The 21637-nt window shown below is 55.9% G+C and overlaps 2 protein-coding genes across 3 annotated transcripts; one reads left to right on the forward strand and one right to left on the reverse strand.

The window, feature by feature from the left end:
* The first annotated feature begins 262 nt into the window (after nt 1-262).
* On the forward strand, nt 263-7929 carry IL17B (interleukin 17B). The gene is made up of 3 exons (XM_027076903.2): nt 263-1063; nt 3248-3537; nt 5321-7929. Exons 1-3 carry the CDS (start codon nt 1043-1045, stop codon nt 5550-5552), a joined length of 543 nt encoding a protein of 180 aa, XP_026932704.1. The 5' UTR covers nt 263-1042; the 3' UTR covers nt 5553-7929.
* Nucleotides 7930-9958: 2029 nt separating this feature from the next.
* PCYOX1L (prenylcysteine oxidase 1 like) lies at nt 9959-21326 on the reverse strand. 2 transcript variants are annotated; one of them, XM_027076895.2, is made up of 6 exons: nt 21167-21326; nt 17288-17494; nt 15432-15606; nt 13638-13849; nt 11402-11542; nt 9959-10918 (listed from the first exon to the last, which is right to left on the reverse strand). In XM_027076895.2, the coding sequence occupies exons 1-6, from the start codon at nt 21252-21254 to the stop codon at nt 10257-10259; spliced, it is 1485 nt and encodes a 494-aa protein (XP_026932696.1). In that variant the 5' UTR covers nt 21255-21326; the 3' UTR covers nt 9959-10256. The 2 variants fall into 2 exon arrangements, with proteins under 2 accessions (XP_026932696.1, XP_053056457.1); XM_053200482.1 differs by lacking the exon at nt 17288-17494 and having other exon boundaries at nt 21167-21314.
* Nucleotides 21327-21637: the final 311 nt, after the last annotated feature.

Here is a 21637-nt window from a genome sequence, read left to right on the forward strand (position 1 = left end):
CCCAAGTAGTGGCCGCCGTGATTCCCCCCATCCTAGAGAGGTGGGAAGTGAGGCTCAGAACGATTTCAGGAAGAAAGGGGCCAGGCGACTGTCGATTCCTGGGCATGACTCCCATTTTACAGAGAAGGAGACTGAGGCTGAGAGAGAGTCAAAGTCACAGACAGCTACACAGGGGCAGGCCCCTGGACGGAAGACCCTCTACATGGAATGGTGGGGGGGGGGGGCGCTGCATCGGGAAGGGCAGAATAGCCAGCCACGAAGTCCTCCTGAACTGCGACTTGGCCGGCGCAGGAGCACAGATTCAGAAACATGCTCACAGCAGGCCAGAATTGTGCAGAAAATATCCCAAGACAAACAGCATGGGGTGGGGGATAGAGGCCTGCACAGGGACCAGGTATGAATCCCGGCTCTGTCGTCTCTTACCCACTGTGTAATCCTCGACAAGTCCCTTCCTTGCTCTGGCCTCAGTTTCCCTTCCTGAGAACTGACTAGGCGGGTGGGGCTCCCCCACCCAGGGCCGTTGAACTCACCTGAGGCTGGCTGAGGCCGGAGGGCCTGAGGCTGTTTCCCCGGGAGACGGGGCCCGCGTCCCGCTCCTGGCTGGCACACTCGAGAACATTTGCTCTCCTGACCAACGGACAGCCCGTCCCGCCTCCGCCCTCACCCCCTTGCCATCCCCAAAGCAAACGAAGCTGATTGTCTTAGCCGGCCCTGTGGGTGCCGGCCGGGTGGCTAGCCGCAGGCCACAGGCGGAGGTCCCACCCGCCAGGGCCCCGCCGGACACACAGGGCATTGTCCCTCAGTCAACAGCCCCCGGGCACCTCGGCCCGGCTCCTGGCCTGCCCCCACGCCCCTCGCCGCCAGGCCCAGCCAGCTGGGGGCCCGAGGCTCCCAGCTGATGACGAGCCCACCCAGCCACCCCCCAGCAGCCCCCTGACGAGCTATAATTGCTTCGCTCCTTCCTGTTGCTGCCATTCTCTTGGCGGAGGCATCTGGGGTTCCAGGCGGGCGGCAGCTGCTGGCCAACCGCCTGGCTCGCGGGATGGACTGGCCGCACAACCTGGTACGTGGCTCTTCCCCACCCCCACCCCCACCCCATTTTAGGGCCTGAGTGTTTCGTTACTTCTCTCCTATTGATTCATGGCTGCCTCTGTTTGGCTTGGAATCTGCAGAGGTGAGTTCTCCCTCTGCCGTCTCTCCCCCAGGGCGAGGAAGAAACAGAGACTGGTCTCAGAGCCTGCGGCCATGGCCGACAGCTCGGGCTCCTGAACTGGGCTCAGCCCGTCCACAGCGAAGCCCTTTCAGGCCCAAGCCGTCCGGGGCGGGGGAGCCTGGCAAACTCCGTTATCGGGGTTCTTCCAGAGAAGTCCCTGGGTCCTGAGAGCCAGGCCGTGTGACCTTGGGCAAGTCCTTGTGTTTCTGTTTCCCAGGGGAGGTGGGGGGACTTGGATCCTATTCTGGGTTTCTCTGAGTGGAGGGCCCGAGTTCAAGGGCGCCAGGGTGAGCAGCCCAGAGGAGAAAGCCAATTGTGAAGGAGGCCTTTTTTCCTGCACCGGAATCCGGGACCAAAAGGGAAGAATTTAGCGACTTGAATCTCTTTGGGGGATTTTGTGCCAGGCAGTGGTGTTGCCAGGAGGGGCTGTGCTGGAACTTGTGTTCAAGGGTCAAGGTTTGTTGGGTAGCCTGGATCGGTCAGGCCTGGGCTGTGCAGGTGCTGAGGTGAGTGGTTCGGGGCAGGTGGGAGCCTGGTTAGATGCAGGGACAAGATAACCCCCCCCTCCCCGCCCCCCGCCCCAACCAAGATTCTTCCCTTCTGGCAAGCCCTGGGCCCCACCCGAGTCCTGGCCCTTCTCTCCCTGCCTTGCGGGAGAGTCGGGTCCTGCCAGGCTCCTGGGGCTTCTCCTGAGCGAGCCAGAGACTTTCCTGACGCTCTGGGTTCTATGGGAAGAAGTGGACGGAGGTTGGCGAGGTTGGATACGGGTGAGGCGTGGATGGGGTGGGGGGCAGGGAGAGGGCCGGGCATAGACGAGGGGGGCACAGGTGTCATGGAGTCCAACAGGGATCCTCAGCCGCGACCTGCCCATCTCCCCAACTTCATCTCACGCCCCCTCCTCTGCACACTCTATTTCAGCCTCGCGGTTTCCCCGGCAAAGCTCTTCACCGACGCAAACCTTTTCTCACGCTGCCACCCCTCCCTGACCCCCACCCCCGTGAGATATTTAGACTCCCTCTGCCCACATCTGCCTCCCTCTTATCCTTCAAATTTCACCTACATGCCGGCTCCCTAGAAAGGCCTTGCGGGACCACTCGGCTGCTGCTAAGCGGTTGGCCCTGATCTCTAGCCACAGGCAGCCCGCGTCATCATCACATTTGTCACTAGAGATTTAGGTGCTTGTTACTTGTTCACCGTCTGTTCCCCCACCCAGACTGTAAGCTACAGAAGGGGCAGGGATGGTGACAGCCGTTGACTGACTCGGTCACAGAAGGGAGGAGACAGTATATGGAAGCTGCTGCAATGCCTGCCTGCATGGAGTCCGTGCTTAGTAGGGGAGGGATGCATAACAGAACCACACACGTGAACTCTAAGTCTGCAGGCATGCGAGGGGCGTGTGGTGTTGAAAGCCCCAAAAGGTCCACTGAGGCATCCCGAAGGACGTGACACTGGGCTGAGACATGAGGGGTTGAGGGGTAAGAGGCATTTAGATGAATGAGGGAGGCAGGACTCTGCGGGTGGCAGCCTGTGCAAAGTCCCTGTGGCAGGAAGGGGCATTTTGGGAGGAAGGGCTGGAGAGAAGGCCAGAGGCTGGAGCGCAGGTGTGAGAGGAAGTCAGGGGTAAGATTGGAGGAGGCAGGGCTCAGCAGAGGTCAGACCATGTGGCAGAGTAGGGGTGTCTTTAACCTAAGGGTGAATGGTCAAGCTGGAGGTTAACATCAGATCGGCATTTCAAGCAGCTGTCCTTGGCCATGGTGCCGAGAACGGATTGAAGGAGACCGGGGGGATGTGGGGAGACCAGGTGGGAGGCTGTTGAGGGATGGTGGTGCAGATGGATAAATGGAAAGGTGGGGAGATTTTGAAGAGGTGATACAGGCGGGACTTAGTCCTGTCCACATGTCTATACCTGTGGTGGCCTGGCAGGTGGGGCGGTCCCTGTAAAGGCCCTCTTCCCTCTCTCTTCCCTGAGCCTGGAGTCTTGGCCCAGAGGGACACCCGGCTCTCCTATCTTTGACGTGTGGCCTTCTTTCCCAGCTGTTCCTTCTGACCTTCTCCATCTTCCTGGGGCTGGGCCAGCCCAGGAACCCCAAAGGCAAGAGGAAGGGGCCAGGGCGGCCTGGAACGCTGGCTTCTGGGCCTCACCAGGTGCCGCTGGACCTGGTGTCACAGGCGAAGCCGTACGCCCGCATGGAGGAATACGAGAGGAACCTCGGGGAGATGGTAGCCCAGCTGAGGAACAGCTCTGAGCCGGCCAGGAGGAAGTGTGAAGTCAACCTGCAGCTGTGGCTGTCCAACAAGAGGAGTCTGTCGCCCTGGGGCTACAGGTAGGCTGGGCTGGGCAGCCACAGGCAAGCTGCGTGTAGGGGGCGGGAGGGGGGGCACCGTGCCCACTGTCCCCACCATTGTAATAGTTACACCTTGGATCGGGAGGCCCGAGTGCCTGGGTTTGAATCTCGGCTCTGTCCCCTACTCGCTGCGTGGCTTTGGGCAGCCTCAGTGTCTCCGAGCCTCAGTTTCTTGCGTGTCAGTGGGGATGACGGTAGTTCAAACTTCGTCGGTTTTATAGGCTTGTGATTAAATGAGCTGTCTGTGCAGAGCCCTGGCATTTGTGTTCCCCACGTCCCCGCTGGAGTGCCTGCAAGGCTCTCACTTCCTCTGCCTCGGCGTGCCTTGTACACCCTCCCAGTCACAGCGCCTGCAGGGCGGTATTGAGTTCTGTGTCTACATCTGCCTCTCACGACTGGCACCTCCCCAGTGCCCGCATCAGAGTCATCTAAGGACTCTCGTGCCCCACTCCGTCAAAATCTGCAGGAAGAGGCCCAGAGAGTGATATGTCACACACCTCCGCGTGATCGGGAACCAAAACCCGCTGTTCTCAGACTACAGGGTCGGTGCCTTACCTCGGTCAAAGCTCTACTTCTAAGCACAGAGCCTGGCATGCACAAGGGGCCAAATGCCTGCGTGCTGGAAGAAACCGAGTAACCTTGAAGGGTCGTCACTCACAAGTCAGGCCAAAGATTTTTTAGGGGCGCAACTTAGGTCCTGAGATCCTAGAAGTGCGTAGCTTTCTGGGATGATGGAAAGTCTAACACGGTAGGCACTGAGCTGTTGAGCGCTTGAAAAGTAACTAGTGTAGCTGAGGAGCTAATTTTGATTATTTTATTTGTCTTAAATTTATTTATCTTAACTGAGGGATAGTTGACTAATTCTGATTAAGTTCAATTTAAATAGCCACATGTGGCTTAGTGGCTACCGTATCTGGAATGTGGCAATTGGAGGGCTCCATAAAGATCCTGCTCAAAGCTGGACTTCAAAACTTACTGTGCCCTTGAATCTGGGGGGGGTGGGGGGGGGGAGGGGAGGTCTTATAAAAATGCAGGTTTGGATCCAGGAGGTCTGGGGCAGGGATGAGATTCTGCTTTTCTAACAAGCTCTTGGTGATGCTGATGCTGTAGGTCCGCAGTCAAACTCCCTCCCTCCCAATTAGCAGATGAGGAAACTGAGGCACAGAGAAGGCAAGGTCATAAAACAAGTCCCTGTACTCTCAGGTCTGGGAGGGAACTTGTCTGTGTTGCCCATCAGTGAACACCTAATGTCCAGGACAGACTCACATGGTGGGTGTCTGAAAAATATGTGCTGAACAAATAGAAACGAAGTCAGAATAGAACCCAGGCTTCCTGACTCCTCTTCTCGTGAGGATTAGGCATCAATGTGCTCATCTATCGTTTCCCACGGAAGAAGTTTCCCAGGGATATGAACATGGTGGGGGGGAGGGGGGGTAGGTAGACGGAGAAGGCCTTAGCTTCTTTGCAATCCCAGAGCAGAATCTAGTACTGGGATGGGCAACTGGTGGATGAAAGAAGGGAGCTGGGTGACCTTGAGCCTGGATAACCTGGGGGCTGGCTTGCCTTCCAAGATCTTTGGTTTTCTCACCTGGCACACGGAGTTAATTACTGTCCATCCTCCACCACCGCGCAGTCTTGCTGTGGGAATGAAAACCCCAGCGAGAAAAGGTAGGGGTGTGGGACCTGGGGACTGATTTGCTCTCCCCTCCCCCACCCTCCCGCCACTGCCTTCCACTCAGTGCTTTCTCCTGCCTTCTTGCAGCATCAACCACGACCCCAGCCGCATCCCCGCGGACCTACCGGAGGCGCGGTGCCTGTGTCTGGGCTGCGTGAACCCCTTCACCATGCAGGAGGACCGCAGCATGGTGAGCGTGCCTGTGTTCAGCCAGGTGCCCGTGCGCCGCCGCCTCTGCCCGCTGCCACCACGCACGGGGCCCTGCCGCCAGCGTGCGGTCATGGAGACCATTGCGGTGGGCTGCACCTGCATCTTCTGAATCAGAGCCTGCGTGGGGGGGGGGGGGGCGGCGGAGACCACCCTCCCTGCGCCCCCGCGCCAAGCCAGGCCAATGAAAAGTTAAACGCTGTCTTTTGTAAAGCGAGACTTTGGGTTCGCTCCTTGGGGCTCAGAAGCCGAAACCAGGGTGGGGGATGGGAGGCTGTTGGGATGTAGATTTCAGATCAATAAAAAGGGATATTCCATCGCTCAGCGGTCTCCAACACTGACATAGGTTATTTAAAAAATACTGCATTCACTCTACCATTTAGGGCAGTCACATACTTCCTTTAATTTGGGTTTGTAAGCCTACTTCAACCATGTTATTGGAGCTTCATTGATATAAACCTATATAGGAGTGAACAAACACCATCTCTCCCCCAGATAAGTCAAGGACGGTTGCGAGTAAGCTCTTAGGGAAGCGGGGAGCTTCCAGTTTCTGGAAAAACCCGGCTAATGCTGAAGCTCTATGGATACTGTGGAGCAGATCCTGCTTTGGTTAGAGTAAGTGACCTAGAAGGGCTCTTTCAGCTCTGAGATTCTCTGCAGGTCAGCCCTAGACCCACAAAAGAGCCTTCAGGTTGCCAGAGAGTGGGGGGGGTTTAATCTGGGCCAGCCAGCCCCTGAAACTTTCACGCGGGTATGGATTTTTCCGGGCTGGGATCCCTTGCTTTGAACAAACACTCAAGAGTTGGGAAGCACCCGTGTCGATCATTCTTTCCTCCAGCCTTATGTGTAAGGGGACCTGGATAGATGGTTTCATGATATCGGCGGTTCCCAAACTTTAGCTAGCGCCAGAATCACCTGGAGTACTCGTTAAAACACAGATCGCGGGGGCCCCACGTGCAGGGGTTCCAGGTGGGAGCTGAGACTTCGCATTTCCAGTGCAGTGGTTCCCGGGTGATAGCTGCTTGTCCGGGGGCCACACTTGGAGAACTTGGAGAACCTCTGGCTTATATCAAGATACTTTGCTGATCAGAAAGGCAGTGTGGACTGCCTTGTCGTTAAACCCCTGCTGGTTCCTGCCCTTTGGATAAGTCCCCGCTCCCCCCATTACCTCCTTGCAATTCAATCCTCCCCCTGACCTCCTAGCCCCCCGCGGCTAGTCCTAAACCAGTTGTTCCAGGGTCTAAAAATACCTTCCCTCCCCCCAAGACAGCTGAGGGGCTCAGGCTATTTTGTGAGGTTAAGAACAGCTGGCACTTCAGGGTTAATTTCAACAGGAGGGCCAACAGCCAACAGAGGGCCACTTTGCTTGGCGACTCTTCCTTCAGTGCCTAAAGCAGTTTTAGCTCTGAAGGTTTTAAGAGTCCAATTCATGAAAGGGCAATGATTAGGTATGAGCCTGTCTGGGGTGGTAAGCAACTTACCTTTTTTGGTATTGTTCTAGAGCGGATACTGGTTAAAATTACCCCAGGAAGCTTTGGCCTGGTTCCAGACACATGGAAAATAGACTTCATGTGCCAGCCCAAGCTGATGCCTCCAGCAGCCGGCCCTCCTCCCCAGGGGTTGTTCGCCTGTGAGGCCCCACAGCCCGCTCTCTAGGCCTTAGTAAGACTTCAGCAGCACACGAGGGACCCACGGCGTCAAGGCCTTGTGGTGGGGTGCAGGCGTGGGAAGAACTGAGCTGCAGGATGGTTGCTCTAGTGGGAGACTCGGGTTCCCTGGGGCATAGGGATTGGGCGGGGAGACTCCTCATCCGGGTGGGACAGGCTGCTCTCCTACTGGAGCATCAGACACACAGAGATCCTCAGTAAGTGCCGGTTAGTTTTATATGGATGTTGCTTTTTCCTAACTTTCTGGGCTTCAGTATTCTCGTCTGTGAAACAAGCAGATGGGATTTCGGATCTTCAGGGTCTTTCCCAGTGTTACCATTCTGCAGCCTAGGAACTTGGCCTTGGGAGCCTGGGCTGGCAGCTGGCCCTTTCTAGTCCCCTGGTTTAAAGGCAGCAGCAGGGAGCTCAGGACCTTTGGAGGTCCAAGGAGAGAGCTGGGTCTACACTGTGCCCAGGAACCTCCTTTGGTTTGAGTCTATGTGTGACTCATATTTTACACTGTCTGGTAAGAACCCCCCACTCCATGAGCATAGGGGCCTTATCTGCATCTCCAGCACTCAGCACGGGGTCCAGTGCAAAAGAGTGCAGGGCTGGATGCATGAATGCATGCTGAATGCATGCATGCACGCATGCACAGGGGCCTCTAGGGGGAGCCCAAGGTTTGCCCCAGCTCCTGTTGCTCCTTCAAAGGTGTGTCAAGCGGGGTAGGGGGGCGCCTGGGTGGCTCAGTCGGTTAAACCTCCGACCTTCGCTCGGGTCATGATCTCGCGGTCCCTGAGTTCAAGCCCTGCATCGGGCTGTGTGCCCACCACTCAGAGAGCCTGGAGCCTGTTTTGGATTCTGTGTCCCCCTTTCTCTGACCCTCCCCCGTTCATGCTCTGTCTCTGTCTCAAAAATAAATACACGTTAAAAAAAATTAAAAAAAAAAAAACGGTGCATCGGGAGCAAGGCATTCCTCTCGCCCCTCCCATTCTTTAGCCACCCCCAGCTCTATCCTCCACCACCTCCCATACCCCCAAGTGTTCAAGTTTTGCTTAGGTCACCCGCTGTAGGGATGGAGACCCTGCAAAGAGTTTTAAATGTCCACCACACTGCCCCAGGACCACTGAGTATGAGTGTGGCTTCCTTCCTGCTCTGTTTGGCAAATTATAGGGCTGTCTCTGCAAATGCTCTCTCTTCTCCCAGAGGGCTGTGGGCCCTTGGGGGCTTCTGTCCTGGTCTGAGAAGGCTGGGGTGGGCCCTGGGGCCAAGGCTTCCTGCTGGAACTTATGATCCCGTCTCCTATCTTCAGGAATCTCTGGCTTTTCCTTGCAGGCAGAGAGGTGGTGAGATCCAGTTCTCAGGTTTGGACTCGAGGAAGCAGGCCAGCTGTCAGCATGGGCACTTTGGCCTGCTTTGGTTCTGAGCTGTTCAGGCCTGTCTACCCAGATAAAGGAAGTTTCTGAAGAACCAGCCAAAGTCCCAGCTGAGGACTGGGGATCAGATGTAATTGTCCTCGTTTGCCTCTTCTGTGCGCACCTCCTTAGGGATGCAAGGGAGGGATGGTTACCAGGGACAAGGTTGAAACTGGCCTTGGTCCAATACCAATGGCCATCAGTTACAATAGGACAGCCCGTGGCATCTTCATTCCAAACACAGACCATGAAAGGATGTCATTACATATTGATTCCACTGGCCCTGAGAAGAGGGGGAGGGCACAGCCCCACCCTGCACGTGGTTGACAGAGTGCCTCTCTCTAACCCCCTTTCCGCTTCTCCTAACTTGTAGTCTGGATAAGGCTGCTCCAGGGGAGGGACCTGACTCTTCTAAGCCAATCAGCTTCGTCTCATCCCCTGTGTCCCTATTACTGGTCCAGCAGCTGAGTCTTAAACCAATTAGCACGCGGCATTTGCTCCGTCACAGAGAATTGGTTCAGCAGGGGCCCACTGCCCAGCTGGCCCAGAGCCGACTGTGTTCACAGTCGTGCGAGACCGCTGCCCCTGGGTGCTCTTGGCAGCCATCCTTGACCAGGAGAGAAAAAACGGCGCTGGCACAGCACAGAGCTGGTGCCTGCCCTGTGCCCTGTGTCTGGACTCTCATAACCAATAAAACCTCTTTTTAGTGCTGAAGCCACTTTAAGATTGGTTTTCTACTACTTCAACCAGAGGTAGAACATTCTTACCGATGCGCCAGCTTCATAATTCCTATAATAACCGATAGGTACATGCTACGTGCACTTTAAAGGCACCGTCTTCTTCACTGACACAACCATCACCTCAGCACAGCAAAAACAAGTTCAAAGACAATTTGGGCCTCCATCTGCTTGAAGGATATTTTTGGACCACCCTCCACCACCTAGGAACCGGTATTCTTGCAAGAAAGGTCCACTGTATCACTCTTCCACCCTTGCATAATGGGCACAATGGCCAACTCTTCCAGGTGCCGAGGAAAAGCTTTTCTCTTCCTATGGCCTGGTATATTTCCCTTTGCCCACTGGATGTCAGGAAGCTCAGAGCTATCCCAAGAGCTCCACTGAGGTCACCATCTCTTCCTTAGGTCCTACCACAGTCATGTCTCCCGACATGCAGTGTTGTTGAGAGGCTTGGCTGGTGTCTAGTAAGTTCTCAGCTAAGCACCTCACATCTAGCAAGCGCACAGTACAGAGGAAGCTTTGATCATGTCTGATGTTTTCTGATCTTCCCTTCTACTTTATTTGTAACCGTCTGGTACCTGTATTTCATTGTAGGTATTGCCTCACACACATTTTGGGAGTAGGCAATGAAAAACAATAAAGAAATCTGGTTCATAGTTCTTTCCCCGTATTTCCTCCCAATGATCCCCGTATTCTAGTTAGAAAACCCAATCAGAAGCAGCTGGAGAGGGTGGATTTTTATTTCTTCTTAAAAAAAATAAATAAAATGAATACACGGGCTGGAATTTCCTTCCCTTCTCTCATTCTCCCCCTTAAAAAGAAGCAAACACTGTGAGAGTCCTTAAGATAGAGAGGCAGAGAGCGGGCCACCTGGACCCACGCCGGAAGGAGAAGCAGCTTGACACACGAGGGGCCGGAGCGAGGCCTGGCGGGGGAGCGCAGCCTGCCCGACCGTGGCCGCTAGCGGGGGTGATCTATCGTCGGCGGGGATGGACCTTCCGGGATCTCCCCAGAGCCCTCACAGCTCAGTCTTCACCTTGTGCATCAGATCCTTCTGGTCAATCTTGTCTAGGTCCTGGTACCAGCGGTTGTAGGCCAGCAGGGCCACGTTCTTGGCAGCCACGGCCATCACCTCCACGGAGCTGGCCGCCCACTCCAGGGCATTGAGGTGGAAGAGCTGGTCGTGGAGGGCGAAGCGCGGGAGGCCGGTGTGGGAGCCGTACAGGGGGTGGGCCTGCCACTCGGCCGTCTGCACCGAGTAATAGGAGCGGAAGAGGGTCTTCAGCTGGGACCGGAGGAGGGGTTTGGGGGACTGCACTCGCCAAACGGCTGCCTCCTGAGGCTGCTTCCGCCGGAAGTTGGCCGAGATGTTGACGGGACAGATGTTGTCCAGGGCACAGAAGAAGTTGGGGAAATCCGTGGTGAGGATGCTGGCAAAGGGGAAAAGCTTAGGGTCGGGGAAACCAAAGTAGGAAGAGTTGAGGTAGCCATGGACCAAGGAGACGACGGTGGGCTGGAAAGGGCCCTGGACGGCATCAATGGGCGGGTCGAAGCCTTCGAAGCTGATGGTGCTGCTGCTGTTGTCCAGGTGCAGGGGGGTGGCGATGACCACTATGTCATAGAAGTCAGAGCCATTGCCCACCTCGTTCTCATACTCTACATAGTACAAGGGTTTCCCTTCTGGAAGGAGAGAGAATAGAGCACAAAAGTCGATTTATTTCTCGGTTTCTACCCACTGATCTCCCCCTGGGGCCTAGTGCTGAGGGGATGAGACTCCCGTGCACCTGGGCTGTCCAGATGGTGGGTCCTGGGCTTTCCATGCCGGTATGGCTGCAGGGTGAGCACTGGACTGGGAGTCAGGAGACCTGAGCTTTGGCTCTAGCTCTGCTGTGGACTAGCTGGAGGAACTTGGGCAAGGCTGTGGCTCGAAGTCCTCCGTGGTCAAACGAACTGGGCTAGATGAAGGCAAGTCTCAGCTTTCTGGCTCTGACATTTGACTCAGGACGACAGTGCCCTCTGGCGTCACTCGGCAGTGTCGGGGCTTTCCACGGGTTTGTTGGAACCGCTCCCCCGCAGATCAAAGACCAGGGCTTAGGGGCAGAGTGGTGGAGGTGAGCAGGGTCTAGGAATGGAGTGGCCACACCCCGTGCTCTGCTCACTCACCTGTCTGTTGCAGGGTCACAGTGGTCACTGTGGCATGGATCACATTGGCCTTGGTGAGCTTCAGCAGACCGGAACAAACCAGCTTGTTGCCTCCCTCCACAGACCACAGGCTGCCCTGGGCCCCAGCGAGCGACATGGCTCCTAGGCAAAGCGGGGGAGAGCGGCCAGTGGGTTCTCAGAACCACTGGGCTGTGTGGCTGGAGAGTCCAGCACCATTCTGCCCGCTGAGCCCTCCCTCTCAGGCCCGACTTTCCCAACACGGACAATGAGAGACAACACACACCCACAAATACAACAAACTTTACAATGCTATGAAGTCAAAATATGCTCAGGGCAAGAGCCAGCTATAAAAGACCACAGATTGTAAGATTCTGTTTACACAGATCGCCCAGAAGGGGCAAATCCACAGAAATGCAGAGTGGATTTGTGGTTGTCCAGGGTTAGACGGCAGGGGGTTACTGGGGAAGTGATGGCCATGGTTATGGGATTTTCTGGAGGCCACGAGAGTATTCCAAAATTGACTGGGATGATGGCTACACCACTCAAAACCATTGAATTGTTCACTTTAAATAGGTGGATTGGGGGCACCCGGCTGGTTCAGTCTGTGACTGAACTCTTGATCTCGGGGTTGTGAGTTCGAGCCCCACGTGGGGTGTAGCGATTACTTAAAAATAAAACCTTAAAAAAAAAATAAAGGGGCGAATTGTGTGGTATATGAATTGTATCTTGAAGGATACACACAAGTACTGGAAGAGGGAGCAGGACAGCCTCGTTGAGGGGACACTTGGCAGGACCTGAAGGCTGGGAGGGAGGTAACCATGCCAACAGCCAGAGGAACAGCAGCCCCGGCGGCCGTGGGAGGTACTTGCTAAATACAAACCTTTTCATTCATTTAGCCAACAAAAATGGGCTGAGTGCCTCCAATGGTCCAGGCCCTTTTCTAAGTGTTTGGGATACCCAGTAAACAAAGGAGACAGAATTTCCCGCCCCTGGGAAGCCTACCTCCTAGTGGGAAGAGATGAAAGGAGTAGATTAAATAGACAGCTAGAAGCTGATGGCCACAGGGTAGGGGGACTGGCCCTGCTGCGGGCAGGAGTGGGGTGGCAGGGTAGCTTCCATGAAAAGGAACGTCTGCACAAAGACATGGTGTTTCCAATGTGTTTCCAACACAAAGAGCAAGAGTTTCCCAGAGAAGAATGTTCCAGGTGGAGGGAGGGCCACCCAAAAGCCCCAAGATAGGGGTGTGTCTGGAACGCTGGAGGCATGAAAAGGAGCGGGGATGAATGAGCAGGTAGGTGGTGGGGCCCAGGCCAGGCGGTGCCTTGAAGGCCACTGGAAGGGCTCTGGGTTTTACTTGAAGGCAAGCGGGAGCCCTTAACAGAGTTTTACACATAGGCCTGACATGATGTGTCTTTTGTTTTAAAAGGATCCTGCAGCTGAGCCCGCAGGGGGAAGGGGGCAGGAGGGCGGGGAGAGGGGCCTGGTGGGAGACCTGTAGTAATCCAGGTCAGGGAGGAAATGGAGGTGGGAAGCAGCCAGACCCTGGATATATGCGGAAGGCAAAGCAGATGAGATTTCTTGACATACCATGTGGTGGACATGAGAGAAAGAACGAGTCAAGGTTTTGGCTGGAGCCACACAGAGGAGCTACTACCAACCAAGCTGGGAAGACCGCAGGGGAGGCGGGCTTGAGGGGAAGGGTCAGGCGTTCAGGTCTGGCCACGCTGAGTGCCCGCCAGGCCTCCCAGTGGAGGCACCTGCTGAATGTGCAGTCCTGGAGGTCATGCTCGGGAGCCAGCGGGTGGAAGCGTGAGTGGTCGAGAAGAGGACCACGAACCTGAACCTTCCATGTCAGCAGCCTAGGAGGAGGGATGGACCCAGCCTGCGCAGGTCGTGAACATGCCCCCTGGCCCCAGTAACGAGCTGGGGAGAGGAGACGTGCTGACGGAGGAGTACCCGGGGGCTCCGAGGTCCCAGTGGGGCAGTTCCTGAAACTCAGGGGTGGAAACACACTGGACCTAAGATCTCAGCTTTCCTTTCGCCATCTGAGAAGTGGGGCAAACACTATCTCCTGCCAGCCTGGAGGACTGATGGCCAGAATCAAATAGGGTTGAGGCAATAAGGTGCTTAGTCAACTAGGCCTGGTAAAAGTGAGGTTATTACGGGGAGCCCAGCCCCTTCCGGGCGCTGTGGGCCAGGGGAAGGGCAGGAGGCAGGCCAAGGGCCAGAGGCTCACCGGCAAAGGCGGGCATCGCCGCGGACTGGCCGTAGCTGGCCCGCAGGACTGCAGAGACGACGTCGTCGATGAAGCGCTGAGTGACGCCCACCTGGAGCAGGGACTCGGCCACGGAGCGCTGGGTCATGTTGACAAAGGCAGACTCACCCAGCGAGTAGAGCAGCTCCTCCACGCCTGAGAAGGCGTAACCATGGGCCTGGTACTTATAGATCCTGGAAGACATGCAGAGGAGCCCTTGTGCCGAAAGGCCTTCTGGCTGACCGCCCACTGCTGGCTCACCGCACCCGAGAGCCCCAGCAGGGACCTGCCCCTCCTCTCCGTGTAGGGGGGAGAGAAGGCTGATTACTCGGCCCATTTGCTGACTCTGACAGTCCTTTCCCAGCCACAGCGACAGGGCAGAGGGTGGGGCGGACACCCTGGAATCCCACTAGACCTGGCTTCACATCACGGCTCTGCTAAATGACGACTCCGGCACCCCTGTGAGGGCACAGCCCACTTCTCACTTGGGGGGACGACTGACGGGCAGTGTGGGCCACAGCCGGCCCCCACAGACGCTGCCCCGTCTGCAGCGGCTTTGGCTCTGCGCTGGCTTCTGGGGCCACACTGGACCCGATGGCGCCTGTCTCACACCAACATCATCATGCTCTGTGCTAGCCCAGACTGGCCTCCTGTCCGGCTCCATCCAACAGGCTCTCACGCAGCCCCGAGCTCCCGTCTCGTCCCTCCACATCTCCCCCCCTCCCGGTCTCAGGGACTAGCGGTTGCTGGGACTCATCTGCTGGTAGATTTCCAGAGGTACTGGTCCTGGAAACGCTGCCTCTGCCTGGGCTACTTAGTAACCGTGTTGACTCTGATCGTCAATGGGACGTCCAGACAGAGTTCCTCTCCCGCGAAAGAAAAAACTCAGCGTTGTCGGTTTGGGTAAAATTGACAGGGGAGAGAAACAGAAGAAACAAGAGGGGTAAGGACATAACCTTTGGGGGACACCTGGAAAATATAAGAAGTGCCATGAAAGGCGTAGCTGAGGAGGTGGGGAAAGTGGAGGAGGCCAGGGGGCCACCTTGAACGACCGCCTCTGGGCCAGGAGGCGGGGAGGACATACAGCGGAGAGCTGGGGTGCCAACCGGCGAGTGGGTGAACTGTGGGAAGTGGACAGAGTGACACTGGACCACTTGTGCTCATTATCTGAAGGGGTCGGGGAGGAGACTGGGACCCAGGGAGGAGGGAAGTGGTGAAAAAAGGAGCTTGTTCTAGATGGGGAAACTGGGGGAGAGCAGGGCTTGTAAGCGGGTGGCCCACAGGCTGCGTGAGGCCTATACATGCTTCATTTTGCTTATTTATAAGATGAATTGGTTGCATGTATTGAAAAACCAGATTTCACACATAACTCTGGGTTTCTAGCTTCTTCCAAAAAACTGGAAGATCTCGCCACATGAGGTCAGCATTGCCACGCGGCCACAGCTGGCTGCCCCCTTGGGTGGGGCCTTGCTCCTCAGGGCACCTGCTCCCTCCTCTTCTCTGCCCCCTCTCTATTGCACTCATTCACATCCCTGGTGCGCCCCCTGCAGGTGGCTGTATTTGCAACCCAGGCTCTTAATTCATCACCAGTTCAGCGGAGGGAAGGAATGCTAGTGTGGCAACACCAGAGACCCATCCCCGCACTGTGCGGGGCTCTCACACGCGAGCAAGGAAGTCCCTTTTCCTTCTCGACAATTTACAGTCCAGCTGGGTCCCTCCCCGTCTCTCTTCCTCCCTCCCTCCAGAAGGCCTTGCCTGCGGCCTGCCCCGCTGTACCTCATGAACTTCTCCATGACCTCCTCCACCCACATCTGCAGCCTCAGGAAGCTGATGCCGTAGTGCCACCAGAGGCGGAAGAGGTTCAGCAGGTACCAGTCCGTCTCTTCCAGCACGAAGTGCTCCCCGCTGAAGATGGCACTCCTGCCCACCACCTCTCGCCGGTGCCTCAGCCCTGAGGAGACAGGGAGGAGCCCCTCAGGTCCCTCTCACGGGGCCCCCAAGGAGATCTAGCGGTGCCTGAAGCAAAACGCAGGGTCCTCCTGAAGGATGCAAACGGACGGGCTCCATTAAAGGGAATATGAACGCTACAGTTTGTTCATCTTTGCTGCTTGTTTAAAACAGTGAATGAGGGGCGCCTGGGTGGCTCAGTCGGTTAAGCGTCCGACTTCGGCTCAGGTCATGATCTCCCGGTCCGTGAGTTCAAGCCCCTGTCTGAGTGCTGACAGCTCAGAGCCTGGAGCCCGCTTCGGATTCTGTGTCTCCCTCTCTCTCTGCCCCTCCCCCGTTTGTGCTCTGTCTCTCTGTCTCAAAAATAAATAAACATTAAAAAAAAAAGTAAATAAAACAGTAAATGAATGCACTGGGCTGGCTAGTCAATAAAGACGTGACAATGTAAATAATATGCCAGTTCAGTTTTTTTTTTTCCCCACAGGGATCCACTCAGTCATGAGGGAGGGAAATTCAGATGTCATCCCGGAATGTCCAGGGGCTGACAGCTGCAGGGCTTGCTCTCGGACGGTGGCCTTGGACACCAAGACCGCCTGGAAGGACTCACGGCTCTTTGCAAGCTTCCACATGCTACAGCTCACAGAGCCCTGAGACTTAAGCATCTCACTTTATCCTCTCTCAGCCTGGGAAGAGGCAGAACAGGTGACAGCATCCCAGTTAAAGATGCAGAAACCGAGGCTTAGAGGTTATAGACCTGCCCCAAGCCACAGGTTTTTGTACATTTCCCTCCTACTCCTGTCCCTGAGCCACTAAGTTCCCCCATCCCAAGGGCAACATTCCTTCAGCATCCTTCCAGAGACATTTTCTGCAAACACTCATATGTGTATATATCTAGGGGGTTCTTCCTCCTCCCACCCCCACCCTCCACACACTGCTCTGCAACATCCTGACGTACTGTGTCTTGTAGATTGTTCTATACTTGGGCATAAAGGACTTCCTCAATCTGCCTGCTGAACTGTCTGCTGGCTATTTAATATTTACTCTCAGACCCCAGTGGGTGGGACATGGGATATTTTCAACCTTTTGCTACTACAAACAACACTGTAATGAATAACCCTGTGTGCATGCCACTTAGCACATCTTCAAGTATACCTGCGGGATCCCTTCTGAGAAGCCGAGTTTGTGCATCACACAGTGTATGTCTTTGTGGCTTTGCTACATGCTGCTGGGGTTGAATCCAGCTCTCTTACTCATTAGCTGCGGGGCCCCAGCCAAGGTGTAGACACCCTCTGAGCCTCCGTTTCCTCAGGAGATACAACCCCTGTCTTGCAGGAGGGAGGACTGGAGGTGAGGTAATGCCTACGCCTAGAAGGATGTTGGGTACCTGGCAAGCACACAGCATGTGGAAGCCATAAGATTATGGCTATTGAGAGGCAGCAAATTGAAAGGGAAGGAAACTGGCCCGGGAGTCCAACCTGTGCTCTAATCCGGGCTCTGCAACTAACTCTCTGCGTAACCTCAGGCAAGTGCCTTCCCCTCCCTGGTCTCAGCTGCTCCATCTGTAAAACGGGGAGACTGGGCTACGTGACCTTCCAGCCTTGACCTTCGGGGAGATCTGGAAAGAGCCCAAAGGCTGCCCCCAGCCTCGGGCGCTGTGTGCTGGAGCCCCGGGACGGTGCACTCACCCAGCTGCTTGACGAAGTCCTGCATGTGCAGGCTCAGGGAGTGGAAGGAGGCGGCCCCGCTCTCATAGTGCTGCTTGTTGACTGAGATGGTGGCCAGGCGGCCGCCCACGGTCCCCTTCTCGAACACGTCGATCTGCACCCGGGGGCCGAAGTGCTGCTGGAGGAAATGGGCCACGGCAGAGCCCCCGATCCCGGCCCCCACCACGGCTGTCAGCAGGCCCGGGAGGCAGACGAGGGGAGAGACAGAGAGCAAGGCCGTGAGGATACAGGTGCCACCCTCGCGGCTTCCTGGGTGGTGGCTCCCAGGCCCTTGCGTTTCATCGGCTTATGCCATCTCAAAAAGGAAATCTGCAGCTAGTGTTTAGTAAAGCTATCAAAAAAGAGCAAAGGACAACCTGAAAACCGTCACCTAGTAACCCTCCTTTTGTCACGAAAGGGACACCTTGGCAGCACAAAGAGCAGGAAAGAAATCTCAAAATTCTGGAGGATCATTTAAAGAGAATACATTTAACCTTACACAAACTCGTTATATTGTCCCCGTTTTTATTTCACTATGAATTGGTGAAAACTTGGTCACTGACAGGTACTGTTAGGTTAGAACAGTGTTTGGAAACTCAACCCAGGGGTCAGCAAAGTACAGCCCATGGGCCAAATCCAGGCCCACGCCTGTTTTTGCAAATAAAGTTTTATCAGAACACAGCCACACTCTCTGTAGCGGGTCTATGGCTGCTTTCATGCTATGGTGGCAGGCCTAAACTATTTATTCTCTGGCCCTTTCCTGAAGGCGTCAGCCAACGACTGGTCTAATGCAACCTACCACCTGGCACTTAAACCTCTTTTACATCTGCGTTTGCCAAGACTGGAATACACCCTGTGACGGGTTGCTCACTACCATGCCGGGCACTCTATGCCGGTCTGGAGTCTTGCTCCAAAGTTTCGGCTCTGGGGTCTTTCTGGAACTTATCATCCACTGTCTTTCCTATGCCTCCTGCCTTCCTGTTATTTCTAAACTTGGTTCATATGCCGTGAGTGTTCTCATCCAAGTCACTGATAAAAACGTTTCACTGGCAACGTGGGCTCTGAGGTGCTCCTAGGAACCACGGTCCAGGCAGATCCTAATCTCGATGCTAATGCTGAATAGCACAGTGCAAAGCCAGCAGAGCAGCTGTGAGGCTATGGAATTGGATAGCCACACCACCCACACTGTTTGCCCACCACGTATCTGAGACACAGGTTCCCTCTCATCTGACAGTTGTGGAACTCGGTCCAAAGAGAAAGTGAGACAAATCTGGTGTGATCTGTCCTCACTAGACCCGTGTTGGACCCATGACGGACCACCAGCTCCTGTCAAGAAGGCAAAACTACAGGGTTCTTTATGATCTGGCCTCCATGGCCTTACTCCCCGCCCCACCGCCCAACACTCCACCTTCTTGTCTGCCTTGACTTGCCTGTCTCACACTTGTGCCTTTGCCTGAGCTGCTCAGGAATGCTGTCACCTTTCACCTCGCTGCTTCTGTGACCCCCCCCCCCCCCCCCGTAATTGTAGCTTGGCTTGCCGGGCTCACTGCAGACAAGTCAGGTGTCACTCCCACATATCCCTGCAGCACACGTTCCTACCCCGGGGCTCGCCCTTGCACACTATCCTCCACTCTTCTCGTTTAAGGACCGGGCGCGGCTCACTATGCCCCCAGATCCTGGCAGGCGGTAAAGCGAAGGATTTGCTGCATCTTGAAAAAAACAAACCACTTCCTCCTTTCCAGTGTTGACAAAGCCATTTTCAAGAATGCCCTTAACCTTTACAAAGCGGTGTGCTCCCTTCCCCTCCATTTGCGGCGGAGTCCCAAATTACCCATTTTTCAGAGGAACTACTCTCACGAGGCCTGGAAGCCGCCCACAGGGCTATAGGGAAGCGGAAGAGCTCACCCCATCGAGAACCAGCTCATCCGACCCCCACAACCTGACGCCCACTCTCTAGTCCATGATAAGATGTGCTGGGGCGCAAGCGAATCAAGCAAGGCTTTTGTCCTCCTGAGCTCATGCAGGGAGTGGGCAGACAGACTCATGGACAATGAGCTAGGACAACGTGTGACCAAGTGAAGCAACAGGGTTCCAGGGAATCCTGAAGAGGAAGCAGTGAATTCTGCCTGAGGATATGCAGACCAGGCTCCACAGGGGAAATAACGTTTGGACAGTCGGCTTTGCCAGGCAGCAGAAACACTCTCCACAGTGACATGGGCATGTGGAACTGGGAGGGGGGGTCGGGGGTGAGGCGTTTAAAGGGTCTAAAGCCACACTGAGGTATTCAGATTTGACCCCCCAGCAGTCCGAGGGTGAAGCCCTCCTCACAGGAAGTTTCTTCATTCTCGTGTGTAGAGTCCAAATCACCAAGGGCGAAGTCAAGCTTTTGTCAGACAGCTAAGGACAGTCAAAAAAGCCACGGGGCATCTTGGCATTGCCCAGCGTCCTGCCCTGGGTGACCCCTGGGGCCAGGTGGGCAGGGCCAGCTGGAAAGACTCAGCGAACTCTGCTGCCCACTTTTGAGAGATGGGGGAGGGCCCCGCACCTCCAGACACGGCCTGCCTGACTTCCCCATCTTTCGAAGCCTGGCTCAAAATCCACCTTCTCTAACCCCTCTAGCTCTCAGGATTTCTCTCTCCCCGGAAAGCCCTAAACTCTCAGTCCTGGCAGGCTTGTCTGTCTTACCTCTTCATGGCCTGAGCTGTGGTTTTGTAATCCAAAGGAGCCTTAGCCCTGTCCTAGCCCAGTAAGTCTGTGGTGCTCCTGCGGGACATGCTTCCTTGCCAACAAGGGTACAGAGAGGGCAGCTTCGTGGAGTAGGGCTCTGTACCGCCCCCCTTCCCCCCACCAGAAGCCTAGCATCTCTGCCCGTGGGAATTTTATATGTGAGGGAGCTTGAACATCTTTGGGAGTCATGTAGAGTTAAAGTGACAACTGTGATGAGAAATAAACTGCAAACAAATAGGGAACTCGAGCCAGTGATATGCACGATGGAGTATTTAGCATGGTGCCCCGATGTCCGCGATTTATTTTGAAATGCATCAAGTTAATGGGTGGGTGATAATTAGGTAATAATGCAAGTACAGTAGCAGTTTGCTACTGGCAGAATCTTGGTGGCGAGTACATAGATGATCCCTGTATATCCAGTTCTTTCAACTTTGCCCATGTTCGAAATTTTTCAAAATGAAACATTGTAATAAAAACCAAGATGACTGCTGTTAAAAGTTCTTCCCTGTCGTCCAACAAATCTATCTCCACTAGACCTACCACGGGCTCAGTCTCCTATTCTCCCTGAGGTTTTTGCTTAGATGTTACTCCTAGGAAGCCTCCAGAGGCCTCCCAGAGGCCTGAAGGGGTGGGTGGAAATGCTCTCCCTATCAGGGTACCTTCTCGGCCTTACCACCGACTTCCCTGTATTGCGCCGTCTCTCCTCCAGACAGGAGCTACGGAGCACTGTGCCTGCTACACTGACGGCCCTCAATAAGCCTTCATTCATGAATGACATCACCCACACCCAGTCCTCTCTGTCATCCATCGGGGCACTTGGCAAAGAGCCAGGTCCACCGTAATGTCCGTGGACCTTCTGGGGAGATCTGTGGCCAGTCCTGCCCCGAGCCTCTTTTCCAGCCCCAGGCAGGCGTCGCCACATGCCCACGCCACCCGGGATCAGCACCTTGCCCACTGCCGGTCCCCTTCCTCGCCCACTCTCAGTCCCTCGCCTCTTCCCCAGCCAGCTCCTCTCCGGAAGACCCCTCCCTCGCCCAGTTTCCCTCCCCTTCCCCCACCCGGCAGCTCCCTGCTGCGATCCCTTTTCCCTCGCAGCCCTCCCCCGCGCAGCCCCCCACCCTGTCCTTCCCGCACCGATTTTGCTGGGCCGGGCATCTCCGCCTGTGGCGGCGGCGGCCAGGAGCGCGGCCAGCGCGGCGAGGAGCCGGGCAGCGCGGGCCATGGCGGGCGGCGATCCGGGCTGCACGCCGGGGTTCGGTCGCTCGCGGGTTGGCGCTGGGCTCGCCGCCCCGCCCCGGCGCCCCACTGGCTGTTCCGCCTTCAGCCCGCCGGTCACAGCCTCTCATTGGGCGAGCGGCCGTCTTTCTCCAGCAAGAGGCCCTCATTAGCTGCATCCCTCTTGGGCAGGCTCTGTCATTAGCAGCTTCCCCGTCCCGCCTCCTCGATGAGGCTTCCTCATTGGCTGGCTCGTCCTGCCCACGCGCAGGTGTGCGCGCTTCGACCGAACAGCATCAGGACCAGGGCCCCACTGCGGAGGACCCTGACGGGAGGGAGACCCGAATCTCTGACCGCCTCGGTTCAAGCCCAGCCGCTGCGAGTTACTAG

The sequence above is a fragment of the Acinonyx jubatus genome, chromosome A1 (assembly GCF_027475565.1).
Source record: "Acinonyx jubatus isolate Ajub_Pintada_27869175 chromosome A1, VMU_Ajub_asm_v1.0, whole genome shotgun sequence".
Lineage (NCBI taxonomy): Eukaryota > Metazoa > Chordata > Mammalia > Carnivora > Felidae > Acinonyx > Acinonyx jubatus.